The sequence below is a fragment of the Dipteris shenzhenensis genome, chromosome 32 (assembly GCF_047967505.1).
Source record: "Dipteris shenzhenensis isolate YYH24624 ecotype China chromosome 32, Dip_SZ_1.0, whole genome shotgun sequence".
Classification (NCBI taxonomy): domain Eukaryota; kingdom Viridiplantae; phylum Streptophyta; class Polypodiopsida; order Gleicheniales; family Dipteridaceae; genus Dipteris; species Dipteris shenzhenensis.
In genome coordinates, this window is record NC_141627.1 from 33273671 (window position 1) to 33290949 (window position 17279).

General features: G+C 43.7%; 1 protein-coding gene across 2 annotated transcripts in view; it reads right to left on the reverse strand.

The window, feature by feature from the left end:
- The window catches only part of LOC147880634 (uncharacterized), a 50951-nt gene that overhangs the window by 21434 nt on the left and 12238 nt on the right, over positions 1 to 17279 (reverse strand). For both annotated transcript variants that reach the window (XM_087371126.1, XM_087371125.1), the window contains exon 2: positions 14754 to 15122. In XM_087371126.1, the coding sequence (XP_087227252.1) occupies positions 14754 to 15122 (369 nt within the window). The remainder of the gene's footprint in view (positions 1 to 14753; positions 15123 to 17279) is intronic.

The following is a 17279-nucleotide window of genomic DNA, read 5'->3' on the forward strand; positions in this document are numbered from 1 at the left end:
AATGATATCCCAAGAGAGGGGTAAATGATGCATTGAGGAGATGCCCTCAAATGTAGACATGTGGCATACTAGATCCATCTAGGGATGATGGAAAAAGAAGAATAGCGATGCTCACTTGCGCTTAAAGCAGGAATTGGGGATAAACGCACAACAAAAGGAACACTCCTCGACCAACGAGACTGGTGTGGCCAGTAGTGTGGATTGACCTTGAAATGACAGCTGCTCTTGGTGGCCACTAGTGTGGATTAACCTTGAAATGACAGCTGCTCTTGATTTGAATTCAACTGTCCTTGGGGACCCCTGGGATAGGTTCGCATCAGCTTGTACTATCTTGGAGTGCGCTGGAGGTTCTTTGTGATCAGCTGGGTCAGCTGTAGCTGTCCCATATGTACCTGGGGCAAGCCTGCAACCTACAGGTGGTTCCACGTAAGGGCCTGGAGTAGACCCGCTATCTGCGATCAACTCTAGGTGCTAGAACCTTGGCGTGTGTTGATCACATGGAGATACCAAGGGGCTTTCGATTTCCTTTTCTTCTTTGTTTTATTTTGTGGTTAAATTTTTACAGTTCCAAGGTGTGTGAGCTAGATTGGGAGCGAGATCATGCTTTTGGATTTACTCATTTGGAAAGGATTTGAGGTTATCGAGATTGCAGGAGTTTCCCTAGCATAGGGAAAAGCAGTTTTGGTTTGCAGTTTGATCTATGTCTGGTTAGCTGTAATTTTGGGAGTTGGACTTTCGATTGTAGAAACAATTCATGTGTGTTTTTTTTAAAAAAAAAACACACACACACACACCCCCATCGACCTAAATGGAAGTTGAAGAAGAAGCTTCTAGGGTGGATCCCGTAGAGTCAGGAGTCCGGCCAAACCCGCAGGTATCGCGCCCAGCAGGCCATACACTATCTGGTAGAATAGCATTATTGAAGGATGCCATGCAACAGATTTTAGCGCAACACTTACAAGCAAATGTAGGGCAATCCGAGCTCGGGAAAATGGTTCATAGTATGTCTACTAGACCATCTCATGAAAAGAAGGGTAAAGCTCCAATGGAGCCTAAATCCAATGTTCATACGGTCGAGCCTAGGAGGGCTAAGGTGCCTAATATTGCCAATTATAGGCCAGAAATGTATTCTGGTCGGATGTCTGATTGTAGTTCCGATATCAAAGAGACTTGGTTACACAAATGGGACGAGGCTTTCGCCATTTGTGAAATCAGAAATGATATGAAGAAAATCCGCGAGGCCATCCATATGTTTAATGAGCCAATAGATAGGTGGTGGATAAAACAGCAGAAAGATGGAGAGGCATCCACTACTTGGGAGGGGTTTAAAAAAGAATTTAGAAAACACTTCTTACCTCCTAACAAGCATCCCGAGCTTGGGATCAATATCGAAACCTTCGTCAGAGAAATTTATCAGTGGCGGAATACACTGATAAGTTCAGAGAAAGTGTAATGAAGGTTTATAAACCTCTACCTCAATCAATCCAGGTAAAAGATTTTATCTTTAGACTGAATGATCGGATCAAGATGGAAGTTCGGGCTAAGTATGCGAGCACGCTAGATAAAGCAATTACCATAGCCTTGAACTATGAAGATGCTATAGGAAACAGACCAAGTGGGTTTGTGCAAGTTGAAACTCAATATGAGTACTCGAAGAAAACTGCGTTTAAGAAGAAGTAGATTGGTCAAGCCAAGCAGGCAAAGCCAGTTGAGACTCCTAAACCAAGTACCACCATTGGAATGAAAAGAAAAGTAACACCAATGGTAGCTCGAGCTTCGTCAAAGTCTTCTTTGAACCCAAAGCAAAGAGAAAAAGCGAGGAGAGAAGGCTTGTGTTTTGGATGCCTTTAGCCTCATCAATGGAAAGATTGTCCACGAAACAAGGATCGTCGAATGGCTAAGATGGTGATCTCAGAATGCGACGTGGAAATGGAGGGAAGTCCCAAACCAGAACAGATGCAGATTCAGCTAACGGGATCTTCTCAAAGGTCAGTACCTGTTTTGTTATGTGTGTCTGTTGCTAAGCTAGTAACTAGTGCACCTGATAATGTCCTATCAAAGCCCGCAACAACGGGGTATACAGCCTTTAACGATACGGAGTTAATTAAGATGAAGGGACAAGTAGTCAATCATGACGTCATTGTGTTGTTTGACTCAGCATCAATGCACAATGTAATTAACTCCAAGCTTGTAAAGAGGCTGAAATTAAAGACTAGCCCATCTAACTATGCATATACAGTCAGAATGGCAAGCGAAAGTTCAACTGAAATATGAGACCAAAGGGTTACCCAATTGGAACTTCGAATTCAGGACTTAATGACAAAGCTTGCTCATGCAAACATAGCCTTGGGTAAGGCTTGGCATTCTAGAAAGAATCCAACCATAGATTGAAAAAAGCACATTTATCAATTCAAGATGAATAATGTGATGTATGTCTTACGAGGTGAAAAAGATATACCTCAAGGACCATTGGTTTCCGTAATGGAAGTTCGAAAAGCTTAAGAAGAGTTTTTGTTTCTTTTTACGACATTGGTAGGGCCGATTGATGGTCCTTCGGCTAGCACTCATGTTACCCAAAATGGAGAGATGGTCAAGCTAGCTGATCAAATAGCAAAGGAGTTCTAGGGATGAGTTACCTTATGTATTACCTCCAGAGTGGAATGTTCAACATAAGATTGAACTAATCCCGGAAGCAGAACCTGTAAATAGACCTCCCTATAGGTTAAGTTTTACCGAAGAAGTGAAGGTACGAAGACAACTAGAAGAATACCTCAAGCTGGGACGGATTCAACTCAATTTCTCACCTTTTGCTCCGCCAATGATATTTAAAAAAAGAAAGATGATACTTTTCGGCTCTGTATAGATTACAGAGCATTGAATAATATCACTATTAAGCACAAGTATCCGATGGCACGGATCGATGATTTGCTAGATGCGTTACATGGGGCCGTAATTTTTAGTAAGATAGATCGAGCCGAAAATGTGCATAAAACCGCTTTTAGAAGTAGGTTTGAAACATTATGAGTTTTTTGTAATGCCATTTGGACTTACCAATGCTCCAGCTACATTCGTCATGCTTATGAACGATTTACTACGTCCATATATCAGAAAGTTTGTAGTACATTTTATTGACGATATTCCTGTGTTCACTAAAAATATTGATGAGCATTACAAACACTTAAGAATAGTGTTCAATACTTTGAGAAAAGCCAGTCTTTATGTAAATAAAAAGAAAACTGTACTGTGTATGGTAAGACTTGAATATTTAGGATTCATTATTACTTCTGAGGAGGTAGAAATGGATCCAAAGAAAGTGGTTGCGATACTGACTTGGCCTACCCCTCAAAGTTTGAGCGATTATTCTTGGGATTTGTTCAATTTTATCGAAGGCATATCAAAGGATATTCCGAAATAGTATCGCCATTGACTGATCTGACCTCAGATAAAGTACCTTTTATATGGGGACAGAATCAACAGGAGAGTTTTAACACCATAAAACAAGCTGTGGTCTCAGGACCGGTGTTAAAAATAGTTTATCCCCAAAAACTGTTTTTCCTTGAAACCGATGCAAGTGGCATTGCGGTAGGAGTAGTTCTCCTCCAAGAGGAAAGACCGGTAGCCTTTGAAAGCAAGAAGCTTTCTCCCCCTCAACGAAATTGGCCAACTCGTGAACTAGAGTTGTATGATGTTGTCCATGCTCTGAAAACATGGGTCAGAGTTTTATGTTGATGTTGATCATGATACTCTGAAACATTTTTGTAAACAACCTGACTTGAGAGGCCGCCAAGCTAGGTGGGCAGAACTCATGCAGGAGTTTAACTTGACGATTCGGTACCGAAGAGGGAAGGATGATAAAGTTGCTAATGCGTTGTCACGAATATGAATTTCACGGTATTAGAAAGTGCTCTAATGACCGAGATAAGAGAAACACAAAAGATAAACGAGTTCGTCCAGAGCCTTTGGCCTAAGGCTCATGTATTCAAACCCTGGGAAAAGGGTGACCTGGCATCCTGAAAAGGCCAAACTTATGCAAGATATACCATAAGAGATGGTATGTTGAAAAGAAATGGCAAGGTAGTAATACCTAATCAAAATGATCTTAGGCAGAGAGTCATTCAACAATGCCATGATAGCCCATGTGTGGGACATCCAGAAGTCGAGAAAGCGTATTATCTCGTGAAGCGAGATTTCTTTTGGCCGAAAATGAAAAAACACATTCATGAATATGTGACGTTATTTTTCGCGTCAGGTAAGTAAGACAGAGCGGGTGAAGCCACCCGGACTTTTACAACCTTTGGAAATACCACTAAGTAGGTGGGAAAGCATTTCCATGGACTTTATTGTAGGTCTGCCTACGACACAGGGTAGATATGATTCTATCCTTGTGGTAGTTGATCGTTTTACCAAGATGGCTCACTTCATTCCAACTAGAGAGTCTGTTAGTGCCCCGCAAGTGGCGGATTTGTTTATTAAACATATATTTCGTTTGCATGGATTACCCAAATCCATAGTATCAGACAAGGATGTCAAATTTACCAGTCAATTTTCGACTGCAGTGTTTGAGACACTAAGGACTGAGTTAGGAATGAGTAGTGGGGATCATCCAGAAACAGATGGTCAGACGGAAAGAATCAACCAAATTTTAGAGCATATGCTTAGAGCATATGTGTCATTGAGGCAACATACATGGGACAAGTGGTTGCCACTGTTAGAATTTACCCACAATGATAGAAAACATTCCTCTACAGGATTCAATCTATTTGAGCTGAACTATGGTTATAGACCAGTAAATCCAACTACAGTTGGATTACCTCAAAAAGTGCCTAGTGCCGCGAACTTTGTGGTTCAGATGCGAGAGATGCTAGCACTTGCGAGAGCTAACATCCGCCAAGCTATGGATAGAGCTAAGGCGTATGCAGATGAAAACAATCTGTTAGAGAATTTAAGCAAGGAGAAAAAGTTTTTCTCAGAGTTCCTTCGCACTCTAAGTCTTTGACTGCAGGAGAGTGTGCTAAGTTATCACCCCGATATTGTGGGCCATGGTTATTCTGAAAAGAATAGGCAAGGTAGCCTATAAATTAGAATTACCACAGGGTTGTAAGGTGCACCCAGTGTTTCATGTTTCTCGTTTAAAGAAATTTTTGCATATAGGTGACTCACTAATCGAGGGTGTTGTTTTGTTTCAAGAGATAGAGGATAATGCCGGACGCAAACCAACAAGAATTCTGGACCGAGGAACAATGCAAGTACACAATCGGAAGATACCCACGGTGTTGGTTGCATGGCATGGTTTACCTCTATCAGAAGCTACCTAGGAATCCGTATACCAGTTACGGAGAGTGTTCCCACACTTTATCATCGAGGACGTTGATGCCTAAAGAGGGAAGGAATGTTACACTCAAGTTGAGGCAACATGACCTCGGAAGGGTCAGTCGACATTTTCCTTTAAAGGATCAATGTTTGTATTATATTTGTTTGGGCTTCACGTAAATGATTTAAAAGGAATCAAGGTCAAGGTCCTTGGTGAGGGTGACATGGCACAAGACTAGGTGGATCTAAGGCTAAGGGGTCTAAATGCATTAAATGTGCCAAGGGGCAAATGATTTCAATGATATCCCAAGAGAGGGGTAAATGATGCATTGAGGAGATGCCCTCAAATGTAGACAAGGTCCTTGGTGAGGGTGACATGGCACAAGACTAGGTGGATCTAAGGCTAAGGGGTCTAAATGCATTAAATGTGCCAAGGGGCAAATGATTTCAATGATTTCTCGAGAGAGGGGTAAATGATGCATTGAGGAGATGCCCTCAAATGTAGACATGTGGCATACTAGATCCATCTAGGGAATTGTGGGCTTTGGTATCAGCATGCAGGTACTTCTCACGTGTTAGATTTGGATGAGCTTGCTGAACCAGAGAAATGGCCGGGCGGTTATTCATTGTGCCATCCCCTGTTATTTTGTATTCGTCAAATTCTTGGTCTTGGCTGACCTTGTAGTTTTGGTTGTGATAATAGCTGCCAAAGGAGGTCGTTTCCCTCATTTAGGTCAATCAGATCCAGCTGTAGCAGCAGCCAGTGCAGCACTACCATCAGCCTCAACAGCAACAATAACAGCAGTGCCATCAGCAATAGCAGCACCTAGTGCAGCCTACAGTCGAGCAGCAGCACTACCGTCAATTTCAGCAGCAGGATCACCCATGGCTTCAAGTCCAGCGGCCTCAACCTCTCCAACCAATCATAATTACCAGAAAACGGGATCGGTCCTAAAACTCTGGTGCTAGAACAGGAACATTCCAGGAAGGGGGAACAGGAGCAAGAACTCGAACGCCCCGTCATATGACAGGTCATCTATTCTTATGGAAATATAACAAATTATGACAAGAAAAACACTTTCACCGGCTCTAGACTTTCCATTTCAGCTTTAGACTTTTAGAGGCACTCTTAGAAAACTCAAAACTGAAATGTATATTTTTGCAATGTGCATAAAGCCATAAAAGTGTAGAATACTATAGATCCGAGAGTATATAATATTTAAAATACAAGAAAAGTAGGAGGCCATGGCTTGGGCCTGAAGGCCATGATACAAATAAGACTCGAGACTCTCGAGTCAATAAAAAACGGTCATCCCTAACATTGGTCTGAAGATGGCATAGCAACAGAGGCCTCTCCCTCATCCTGCTGAGCCAGCATTAGGGCTGGAACGCCAACATTAGGGTTGAAACGCCAGCATTGTGAGAATGGGAGAGAGAGCAAAGGTGAGAACAAGAGCAGGAGAGTGTGAGAGCTGAAAACGTAGTTGCAATTAGATGAGAGTGATACAACTAAATGGAGTGATAGGTTTTGTCTAAGTGACAAAACCTTATCCTTCACTAACCATAGTTAGTGAACTAACTCTGGTTAGGGGGAAAAACCTCTAAGTGAGGGAAAAGTGCCCCTAACCTACTTATTACATTACATTGGTCACTGCTAAATTATAGCAATAATTCTAACACCCCCCTGCAGTGCCAATGTCATGTACAAGGAAAAGATCAATCACTAAAAGGAGATAAGTTCAGGGCACTGCAAAATGCCTCAAACTTTTCACGTGGAAGTGCTTTGGTGAAAATGTCTACAACATTGTCATGTGTTGACACATAGATCATGCTGATCTCTCCTGCATGCAACTTCTCTCTGACGTAGTGATAATGAACCTCAATGTGCTTCGTGCAAGCATGAAACACAGGATTCTTTGCTATTGCAATAGCACTCTGACTATCAGTGAGAATTGGAGAAGGACCCTCCAATGAAAGATGAAGATCAACAAATAAACGACGCAGCCAAACACATTCAACTGTCGCTGTGAAACAATTGCCACTTGTGGACTACCTAGTGTCATAATCTCCAGCCCAATCTGAGTCACTGTAGGCATGCCTCTGCAAGTCACCCCCCTGGGAAACATCAAGCCAAAAGACTTGGTACCTTGCAAATAACGGAAGATGCGTTTTACAGCCTGCCAATGCATAGTCTTTGGGCTGTGCATATATCTGCTCACCTGAGAAACTGCAAACTGAATATCAGGTCGTGTATTGCAAAGATAAATGAGGCATCCAACAGCCTGACTGTAGAGTGTGACATCAAATGATTCACCTGCTTCATGCATTGTAAGCTTCAGCCCCGGCTCCATGGGAGTAGCTATGGGCTTACAATCCTGCATGTTGAATCTGTCCAAGATTTTTTGCACATACTTGGATTGAGACATACCAATGCCACTTTGCTCTTGAGTGAATTGGATCCCCAAATAAAAGTGTAGCAGCCCCAAATCTAACATGTCAAAAGTGGTCTGCAATTCAGCTTTAAAATTTGCAATATTATCTTCATTTGCCTTGTACCTGTCAATGGTGCCATCTGGCTTTCTTTTAACTTTGAAAACCCACTGTGTACCTATGGCATGTTTACCTGGTGGCAAATCGACAACTTCCCATGTCTGATTTTTCTTAATGGACTGCAACTCATCGTGCATGGCATTCATCCAATGCACATTATCATGTGCCTCTTCAAATGTCTCAGGTTCCTCTTCATCAAGAAGAGTACCTGCATAAGCTGATTCAACTGAAAGAGCACCTCCCCCATGCCTTACTGCACTCCGAGTTCTGCCAGATAATGGAGCATCAATTTTACTCTCCCTGAGAGTCTGTAACAGCCAATTTGGGACTGTTTTTTCTGCATGTATATCTGCAATTTCTTGCTGAACAACCTCTTCCACGGCTTGTGGAGGTGGTATGACATCCTGTGGCTGAATCGGAGCATGTGGAGGTATCTGAAAATTCTGATTTTCATCAGATATATCAGCAAGGGAACCCAAGGCAATGGGTAGTAACCCCTCAAAGACATCACCGGAAGAAGAAGGCATATCAAATTCAGCTTGAGTGTGAGCTGAATTTTCTGGAAATATTACATCTCTACTGACAATGATCTTGTGTGTGACAGGATTGTAGAGACGGTACCCCTTGCTTTTTGCATTGTACCCAACAAAAATGCATTTGATTGCCTTATCAGACAATTTATGCCGGAACTCAATAGGCACATGAGCATATGCAAGGCATCCAAAGACACGGAAATGATCCACATAAGGCTTTCTCCCTTGCCAAACTTCATAGGGAGTCTTGGTCTTCAAAGCTTTTATGGGTGCCCGAATTAAAACATAATTGGCACACATGAGACCTTCAAGCCAAAATTTGTGAGGCAATTTTTTGCTTTTCGGCATACATCTATCCATCTCCATAAGAGTACGATTTTTTCTCTCAGCTTTCCCATTTTGCTGAGGAGTTAGCCTCACTGTAAGCTGATGTACAATGCCCTTGTCTTTCAAAAAAGCATCAAAATCTGCAAACAAGTACTCCCCTCCTCTATCAGTGCGTAATGTCTATATCTTGAGTCCGGATTCATTCTCAACCATGGCTGCAAAGTGTTTGAAGACCATAAACACTTCTGATTTGCGTTTCAGCCCATAAACCCAAGTGTAGTTGGAGTAGTCATCTATAAAAGTGATAAAGTAAAGATGACCACCCAATGATGGAGTCCTCATGGGACCACAGACATCACTATGTATAAGCTGTAATTTTTGAACAGCTTTAACTGATCCATCCTTTTTAAAAGAAGATCTGTGCATTTTACCAAGAATGCACCCTTCACAGGCATGTGAAGAAGGTGTTTCAAGAGGAGGCAATGCATCAACCATGGCATGTTTTTGAAGCGTCATCAAGCTGCCATAATGCATGTGTCCATATCTCGCATGCCATAACTCCTCATTCTGCATAGCAGCAGTAGGAGTGGAAACTGTAAGAGCATGTGCTGGTCTTTTCTCATACATGTTAAGCTGAAAAAGACCACGCAACAGAGTGCCAGACAATCTCAAGGCATAGTCATGCTCTCTATCATGGACTGCACACTTGTCATCTTCAAAAATGACCTGAAATCCAGCTCTGTTAAGAGTGGACACTGAAAGTAGATTTTTTGTGATACCAGGCACATACAAGACATCAGAAATTCTGAATGTTGAGCCATCAATGGCTGTAAGTTCAACTTCTCCTGTACCACGGACTGAATAGGAGGAGTTGTTGGCACATGTGACCTTTTTACCAACAGGTGGTGGATGCAGAGATGTGAAGAGACACTTCCTGGAAGTGATATGATTTGAGGCACCGCTGTCAAAATACCATGTATTATGTCTCTCATTGACACTAAAAGCTGATGCATCCTTGGAAGAATCATAACTGCATGTCAGAAAAGCATTAAGTGTCATCATTACAATTGGATGTACTATCCCGAGCAGCCAACTGAGAGTCTGAAATGCAAGACAAGAAGGCATAGTCGTGCTCCACAAAGTTGGCTGTAGCTTGCTCATTGTCAGATGCATGAGGAGCTGAATCTGAGATAGCCATACCGGAGCTGTTTTTCTTTTCTTTTGCAAGCCTTTTCTTGCATTCTCCAATGTAGTGACCTGGCTTTTTGCAGTAATGACATATTCCCTTTTTCTTTGGTTTACCTGCATCGCCCTTAGCCTTTTGAGAAGGCTGTCCTGAACCACTCGAAGGCTGATTTGCTGAAGTCTTTGCCTGTCCCTTTACTTTAGGCTTGAATTTTGAGAGCATACCATGTTCACCTGCTTGTGAAGCCATGTTTTTCCTGGTCTGCTCTTCCTGAGCAGAAGTCCTATCAACTCGTGAAAAGTGAGAGGATTTGCACCCCCCCTCAACGACAAATTCAGCAAGGTATGAAAGCTGAGATAAGACTCAGGAAGAGAATTCAGAGTAGTGGTAATCATCTGTGAATCAAGAATGATCTCATCAATATTCAGCAACTGCTCTCGTAAATCCTGTAGCTTTGTGAGGTGCACTGACATGGAGTCACCCTCTTCCATATGTGTATGAGACAATTCTCTTTTCAAAAAAGACACCCTGGCATCATTCCGAGCTGCATACATGCTCTCCAAAATATCCCATGCTGCCTTTGAGGTCTTACACGACCGGAGATGTGGAATGATGAATCTTTTCACTGAAAGAGAAATACACGACAAAGCTAAAGCATCACGTGAATCCCATCTCTTCTGCTCTGGAGTGGTAGGTATAACTGCACCAATAACTTGTGCTGCAGCTGTATCCTGTGCACGACCTCTGCCTCCTCCTTGTTGGGGAGGGGTATTAGGTGCCACATTTGCTGGCCGGAACTCATCCCCACTTACATAGTCCCACAAATTACGAGAAATCAGAATATTACGTACCATAAAACTCCAGAGGGAGTAGTTGGTACTATCCAGCTTGTCCTCTTGTGAGAGACCATTGAAACCGAAATCATTCTGATTTTGCTGGGCCATGTTTGAGAAAGAAAATACAGCAAATGCAACTCTGAATTCCCTTGCTGGGAATGGAGTGCACAAATCCCAAAAAAACACAGCCAAACACTGGCTAATAATGCAACTCAAATCTCTGTAATGTCTCTGTCAAAAAATCTGCCAAAGCATCCAATCTCTCCCAAACCTGCCAAAAGCGCTTCAAAGCACTCACAGAAAGGCAATGTGAACTGAAACCTATCAAATTGCTCTCCCAACACAAAAGCGCCAATTTGTGGCTTGAAATTGCAACCAAAAAGGGGCAAATTTACTAAAAGCCCCAAATCTGCAATTTCTGAACAAAAGCCCCAAATTTGGAGTTGAAATTGAGCCAAATTTCACCCAAATAGTTAATCTCCTGCAAAAGCCCCAATTTCTTGGCCAATCTTTGCAATTTGCTTGCAATGTGTACCAAAATTTTTACAAAAGCCCCAAAACCTTGATAAATTTGCAATCTGCCTGCAATACTTGTCCAATCCACAAAATGCAAAGTGCAAACTACACCTGCAAAGTGGCCCTTGCAAAGAATCCTCTGCTGAAGAAGGCCCTGCAATGAAAACGACTGATGCACAAAGCAAGAAGACCCTGCTGGTACGGTGACTGCACGACAGAAGTACGGATGACTGTACTGTACGGACGATATGTCTGCTACGGGTTGTACGGTATGTACGACGCCACACATGCGGTACGGACGATACTGGCGACGATGTACTATACGAAAGAGGTTGCAGGAGCTGTACGGACTGTACGGCGAACCAGTACGGAGCTAGTGCGTAGAGTTGTATGACAGCGTACGAAATCCATACAAGGTACGGATGACGAGCAGAGCAGGTACGACGATACAACATACGGAGCGCTGGTACAGACGGTGCTCCACGAACTGTTTCGAGCTGTACGGAATGTACGGCGAACGTACGGACAATTACTGCGTAGGAACTGCAATATGGCACAGGTCTGTACGGAACGGGTACGCACGTAGAGGCTGTACAACGATGATGCAGGAGGTGCTGGTACGGGCATCGCAGGTACAGTACGGACTGTACGGTATCAGTCCGTACGAATTGTATGGAAGGTGAACAGATGGAGCTTGCGAGCTGGAGCTGGAAGCAGGAAGCAGAGAGCAGGGTCAACCTGCTCTGATACCAAATGTGAGAATGGGAGAGAGAGCAAAGGTGAGAACAAGAGCAGGAGAGTGTGAGAGCTGAAAACGTAGTTGCAATTAGATGAGAGTGATACAACTGAATGGAGTGATAGGTTTTGTCTAAGTGACAAAACCTTATCCTTCACTAACCATAGTTAGTGAACTAACTGTGGTTAGGGGGAAAAACCTCTAAGTGAGGGAAAAGTGCCCCTAACCTACTCTTACATTACATTGGTCACTGCTAAATTATAGCAATAATTCTAACAAGAATTAGGGCCGGAACGCGTTTCATAACGCATTTTGAGAACACCGGGATGTCGTTCCCTGGTAACACCCTGCCTGGGAATGTTATGGGCACGTTCCGGGTGTTCCCTGCATGTCCTGCTCATTTGCAGGACATTGTTTCTGTTGTCGGTGATGCGCACAAGCAGCAGATTGCTGCTGCTCTACAGGTTTTGTCAGCAGAATGTAGTAAACAATCAGCTCGTACTACTGCTCATTGTGATTAGCTAGTAGTTCCCACTGGTCATTGCAAATAGCTCATAAACAGTTGCTGCGTTTATTGCAGTTGGCTGATAGTGCTTTCTAGGGTGTTGTTCTAGGTATGCTTTCACTGAATTTCACTGTTGTTAATTGGCAAGGTTAAGTTCATTGAGGCAGGTGCCTGTGTAGGACAGGGCAGGCACCTAGTACAAATGCGCACTGTGAAGAAGATTATATCACAGTGCGATCTCATGGCAATCACCCGATACCTACTGAAGGGCTGAGCTATTTCATCTTCATCCTCTGAGTCCATGGAAGGCTGCTCATGTTGGGGCTGTGGTAGAGGCCGAGGCATCTGTTGCATAGCTACCATGAAGCAACGTTCCGATATCCGGAACATCTGGAACCAGTGCGTCTTGAGGTACCCAAGTTCCAAAGACAATATCCTAAGTCACCATCTTGATTGGGACAGTCTTGACTATTATGCCTAAAATTGTCTTCACAAGATTATCTAGACCTCCTCCATGCTAGCTCTGCTTTCGACCTCAGGCTAGTGACCACCCTTCGTTAGACCCAGTTGTGTCCACCAAGGACCTAACACAGAGGTAAGCAGGGAAAGGTTAGGGAGGGGGGACAGAGGGGAGATGTGTGCGTGTATGTGTGCATGCGTGCATGCACATGGGGGGAAGGGGCGGCGGCGGGAGGCATGCATGTTATATTTGAATCATGCTTCATAATTAGTATCAAAACTTGATAACATGGGAGCATCTGGCCATGGAAGTAGAGCACACCCAGGCCCTAAAGATAGCTCGCATGCATGTTATACATTGAATCAAAGCTTCATAATTAATATCAGAGCTTGATAAAGGCACCAAGGGGCACCAGCAGCCGTGGCAGTAAGACACCCAGCTCAACTCCAAGGCTTCAGCCTGCTCTCAGGTCATTCATTGGGGAGCCTCCAGCCACAGTCAGCCCGAAGATGTATGATGGTGTTGTAATCGACACAATCCACAAATAGAATGGACACTTAAAATACCACGACAATAGTCAAGGAAACGTCAATCCTTCTTGATAACAACAAGCATGGACCACTCCGTCCATATCTTAGAACTTCCATTTAATGCATCAACCACTATGATGGCCAAGTTGCAGTCAATGGTCAACAACAAATTGCAGAATTAGATAGCCAATGCAATCCAGAACAAGGAGAGATCATCCTGTCCAGGAATAAACTCATTTTCGGGATTACTACAGATAATGGGGGACTCTACGAGATCCGGCTGCCAACAATGCTCTTGTAACATGAAAGAAATAATGCAAGCGATTGAAAGACCAACATCTGTTCTGTGTGCCCTGCCAACCACCACATCAAAATCTCATGCTGTCAATATCAAAGAGCTACAGTAGAGTTCTACAGACATCAAGAGTTGTTTGCATATCCGAATTCAAAAAACAATCACCTAAACCACTTAATCTTTCTTACAGAAGGTGAGACTCATAGCACAAACATCTATTAGCATCCTCACAGTATTTAGTTCTGACAAGATAAAATTCCCATAATCGCGAAATCAATCAACTCCTTGTTACTTGAGGTAACCAATGTAACCTCAGCTAACAGGACCACCAAATCATAAGCTGTATACAAATCACTATTCCATCAAACGGTGCAGTGACATCGATACTCAAGTCATCCAAGCCACGCTATACTGCTGCTTACTAGGGGAAAAGCCTATGTGCATAGCAAAAATGACACTCCACAATCATATATCTAGATGAGTCCAGGAGCATGCCCAAACTCATCCTCTAAAAACACGACATAGTGCAGTTTCAATCTCATGATAGTCACTCATAAGGTTGAAAACCAAACTCCATCACGCATAGTAGGGGCTAGCTACTACGACATCCCCACTGATGTCATTGGGTGTAGACCATAGTATAACCATATGCTCTCACACATACAAATCCACACACCCACACATACTTGAGCATCCCTTCATACAAGGTCTTTGTACTGAGTTTCTGTCGGCACTCCACAATCATGATTGATAAAGTCCATTTTCTGGTGCACATATTATGATACAAATACTCAGATCGTCGAACAATAGATAGTATCCATACACCATCCATCACAGAAAAAACAACATTCCACAATCATGGCACCATTATGTGCTAAAGTATCCAGGTTCCTTCCTACCTGTGTCATTCTAAATTCCTTTTCAAAAAAGATTCATGGGATGTATGCAAAACTTAGTAAGAAGACTCACTTCTGCATAGTCTTGATCTGTAAGCCAGTATAAGCACTTGTTTGCAATATCATAAACCCGCCTACAAATAAATGATGACACTCCAGAAGGCAGTTCATCACCCTTTCGGAGAAATGCAACTTTGCATGGATGAAGCAAAGATGCCACAGAAATTTCATCCTTGTGGAATGAATAAAAGACCTCGTTTGGTGCAGCCTCTGGATAAATGCCTTTCCCTAATTTGACATCACCAGGCCGATAAAGCCAGTTAACAACAAGCTTCACACTGCCTTCATTCTCAGCAGACAGCTTTCTGATTATTCCAACAAAAGGAGGGGCATTTCCGGCCTGAAAAAGGGCACAATCCCCAACCCCAATTTTCCGGCCATCCTGTTGCATTGTTCCCAACCATAAGAGCAATCAGGCAATGTTTAGCAGCCATAAAATAGTTCACAAGAATTACAGCTTGACATGTGAAAACCCTTATATATATATATATATATATATATAACTTTGTAAGACTAGAATATATCCAATCTCACAAGTTTAGAGTTTTTGTTGTTCTAAAGTCCAAAAATCTACACAGAAAATAAAAGAGAAAACGAAAGAGAAGAAAAAAGAGGTAACAATTTTTTTTTTAAAGCAAAAGGAAGACATACTTAGCAAGCAAAGCAACACTTATGCCGTCATCAGAGCCCAAGCATAAGCAGCTATACTGGCTTTCTAAAGACCCGCAGTCCCAAAAAAAAACTAAACTAAACAGAGCAAAAAAGAAAAAAACAAGAAATAAAAAGAAAGGAAGGTGACTAAGCAAAAATAAACAAGCAAATCAAGAAACAAAATCGACCAAAAAACAGGAATAGAATCTCTCTCTCTCTCCCTCTGGCACTCCTACGCACGCACACTCTATGATATCCCTGATCAGCCCCCTCCTGCCTCTCCGCCACCCCCCGCCCCACATCTTGCACCCTTTTCACAACCGAGGGAGTCACAGACGCAGCGCACAAGCTTCACAACGGCCGAGCCAAGGATCATGAGGGCCTATGCACATAGTTTGTCACCTATGGTATCAAAACTCTAGCCCCCATCCTGGCAACGTTGTTCAATGAAGCTGTCTGCCACCGATTCCCCAGAGCCTGGACCTTGAACACTATCACACCCATCCACAAAGCAGGAGATCCCATGGATCCAGGGAATTACAGGACCATCAAGATTGGACATGTTATGTCCAAGATCTATGCATCAGTGTTAGATGGTGAGGTTAGCACTCGCGCAGAGATACGAGGCCTCAGGGCATCTGGACAGGCCGGTTTTAGGACGGATCACTCCACTTACGATCACATTTTTACACTTCGAGGGATCATTGAGGAGGCCAGAGACAGGAGACAGAGGGTATAATGTTGCTTTGTGGATTTCCGCAAGGCATTCGACACTGTTCCTCGGGCCCGCCTTGTCAGACGCTTGCAGGAGTTAGGTTACGACTCGGAGGTTATATGGGCGGTAGTAACTCTCTATGAGAGGGTGACCGGCCGGGTCAAGATTGGTACCAGCTGGACCACAGAGATCACGAGCACTATAGGGGTTAAACAAGGATGTCCCTTGTCACCGACTCTATTTGGCCTCTACATCGACGAGCTCGAGACCACCATTAGGACACTCGAAGGTGCAGGCTGCTCTCTTGCGGAGGCTGTCATCCAGATTCTCTTATACGCAAACGATGTAGTACTACTATCCTCCTCTGCTTCTGGTCTTCAGCGACACCTGGATGGACTTCAGATCTTCTGTGATACCCACGACTTGAAGGTCAACCTTGGGAAAACCAAGGTCATGATCTTTAACACCTCCCGACCCGCTATGCATCGAGAGCAGTTCCTCTTCGCCGGCGACCCTGTTGAGATAGTCAACTCTTATACATACCTGGGCGTTGTATTCTCAGGCCCGATCTTCACGATGCGCCCGGCCATGCAGGCCAGGATCAGCCGAGGCTATGCCGCTCTTGCCAGACTGGAGCAACAGTGCTACCACTCTGATACATCCCCGCACTCCTGAAACCTCTGATCTGCAAACAAACACACACCACGTGAGAAACGAGCAGGCTGCTCACCACCCAACCATGACATCTACGGGATGTGATCCCGAATCAGGAGATGTCCCCTCCGAGCCACGAGCTGAGCTACTAGCACGAACTCCCAATCAGATCCAAACCAGCCTGGTGTCCCATACCACCAGGTGGCGCTGTGAAGCCCTGGATCTGCCACTGGGCCTTAGGCTACGCTAAGATGCAGGCGCGCGTCCGCGACTCAATCCAGGAACAGACCTGGCACTTGGGAACGAAACTTGCTCCCAACTACACTCTGAGAACTGAACCCCCTGGGCCCCTTTTATAGACTCGGGCCCCGAGCGCCAAAAATAGCGAAGACCTATAAATAGTTCGTACCCTTGCCACTCAACCCGAGAATCAAGCCTACCTAGCTCTAAGCCTCCCCAGGCTAACCTGAGCTAGTCCTGTGTACCTAGTACACGTCAGATACCAATCCGTGCACATGA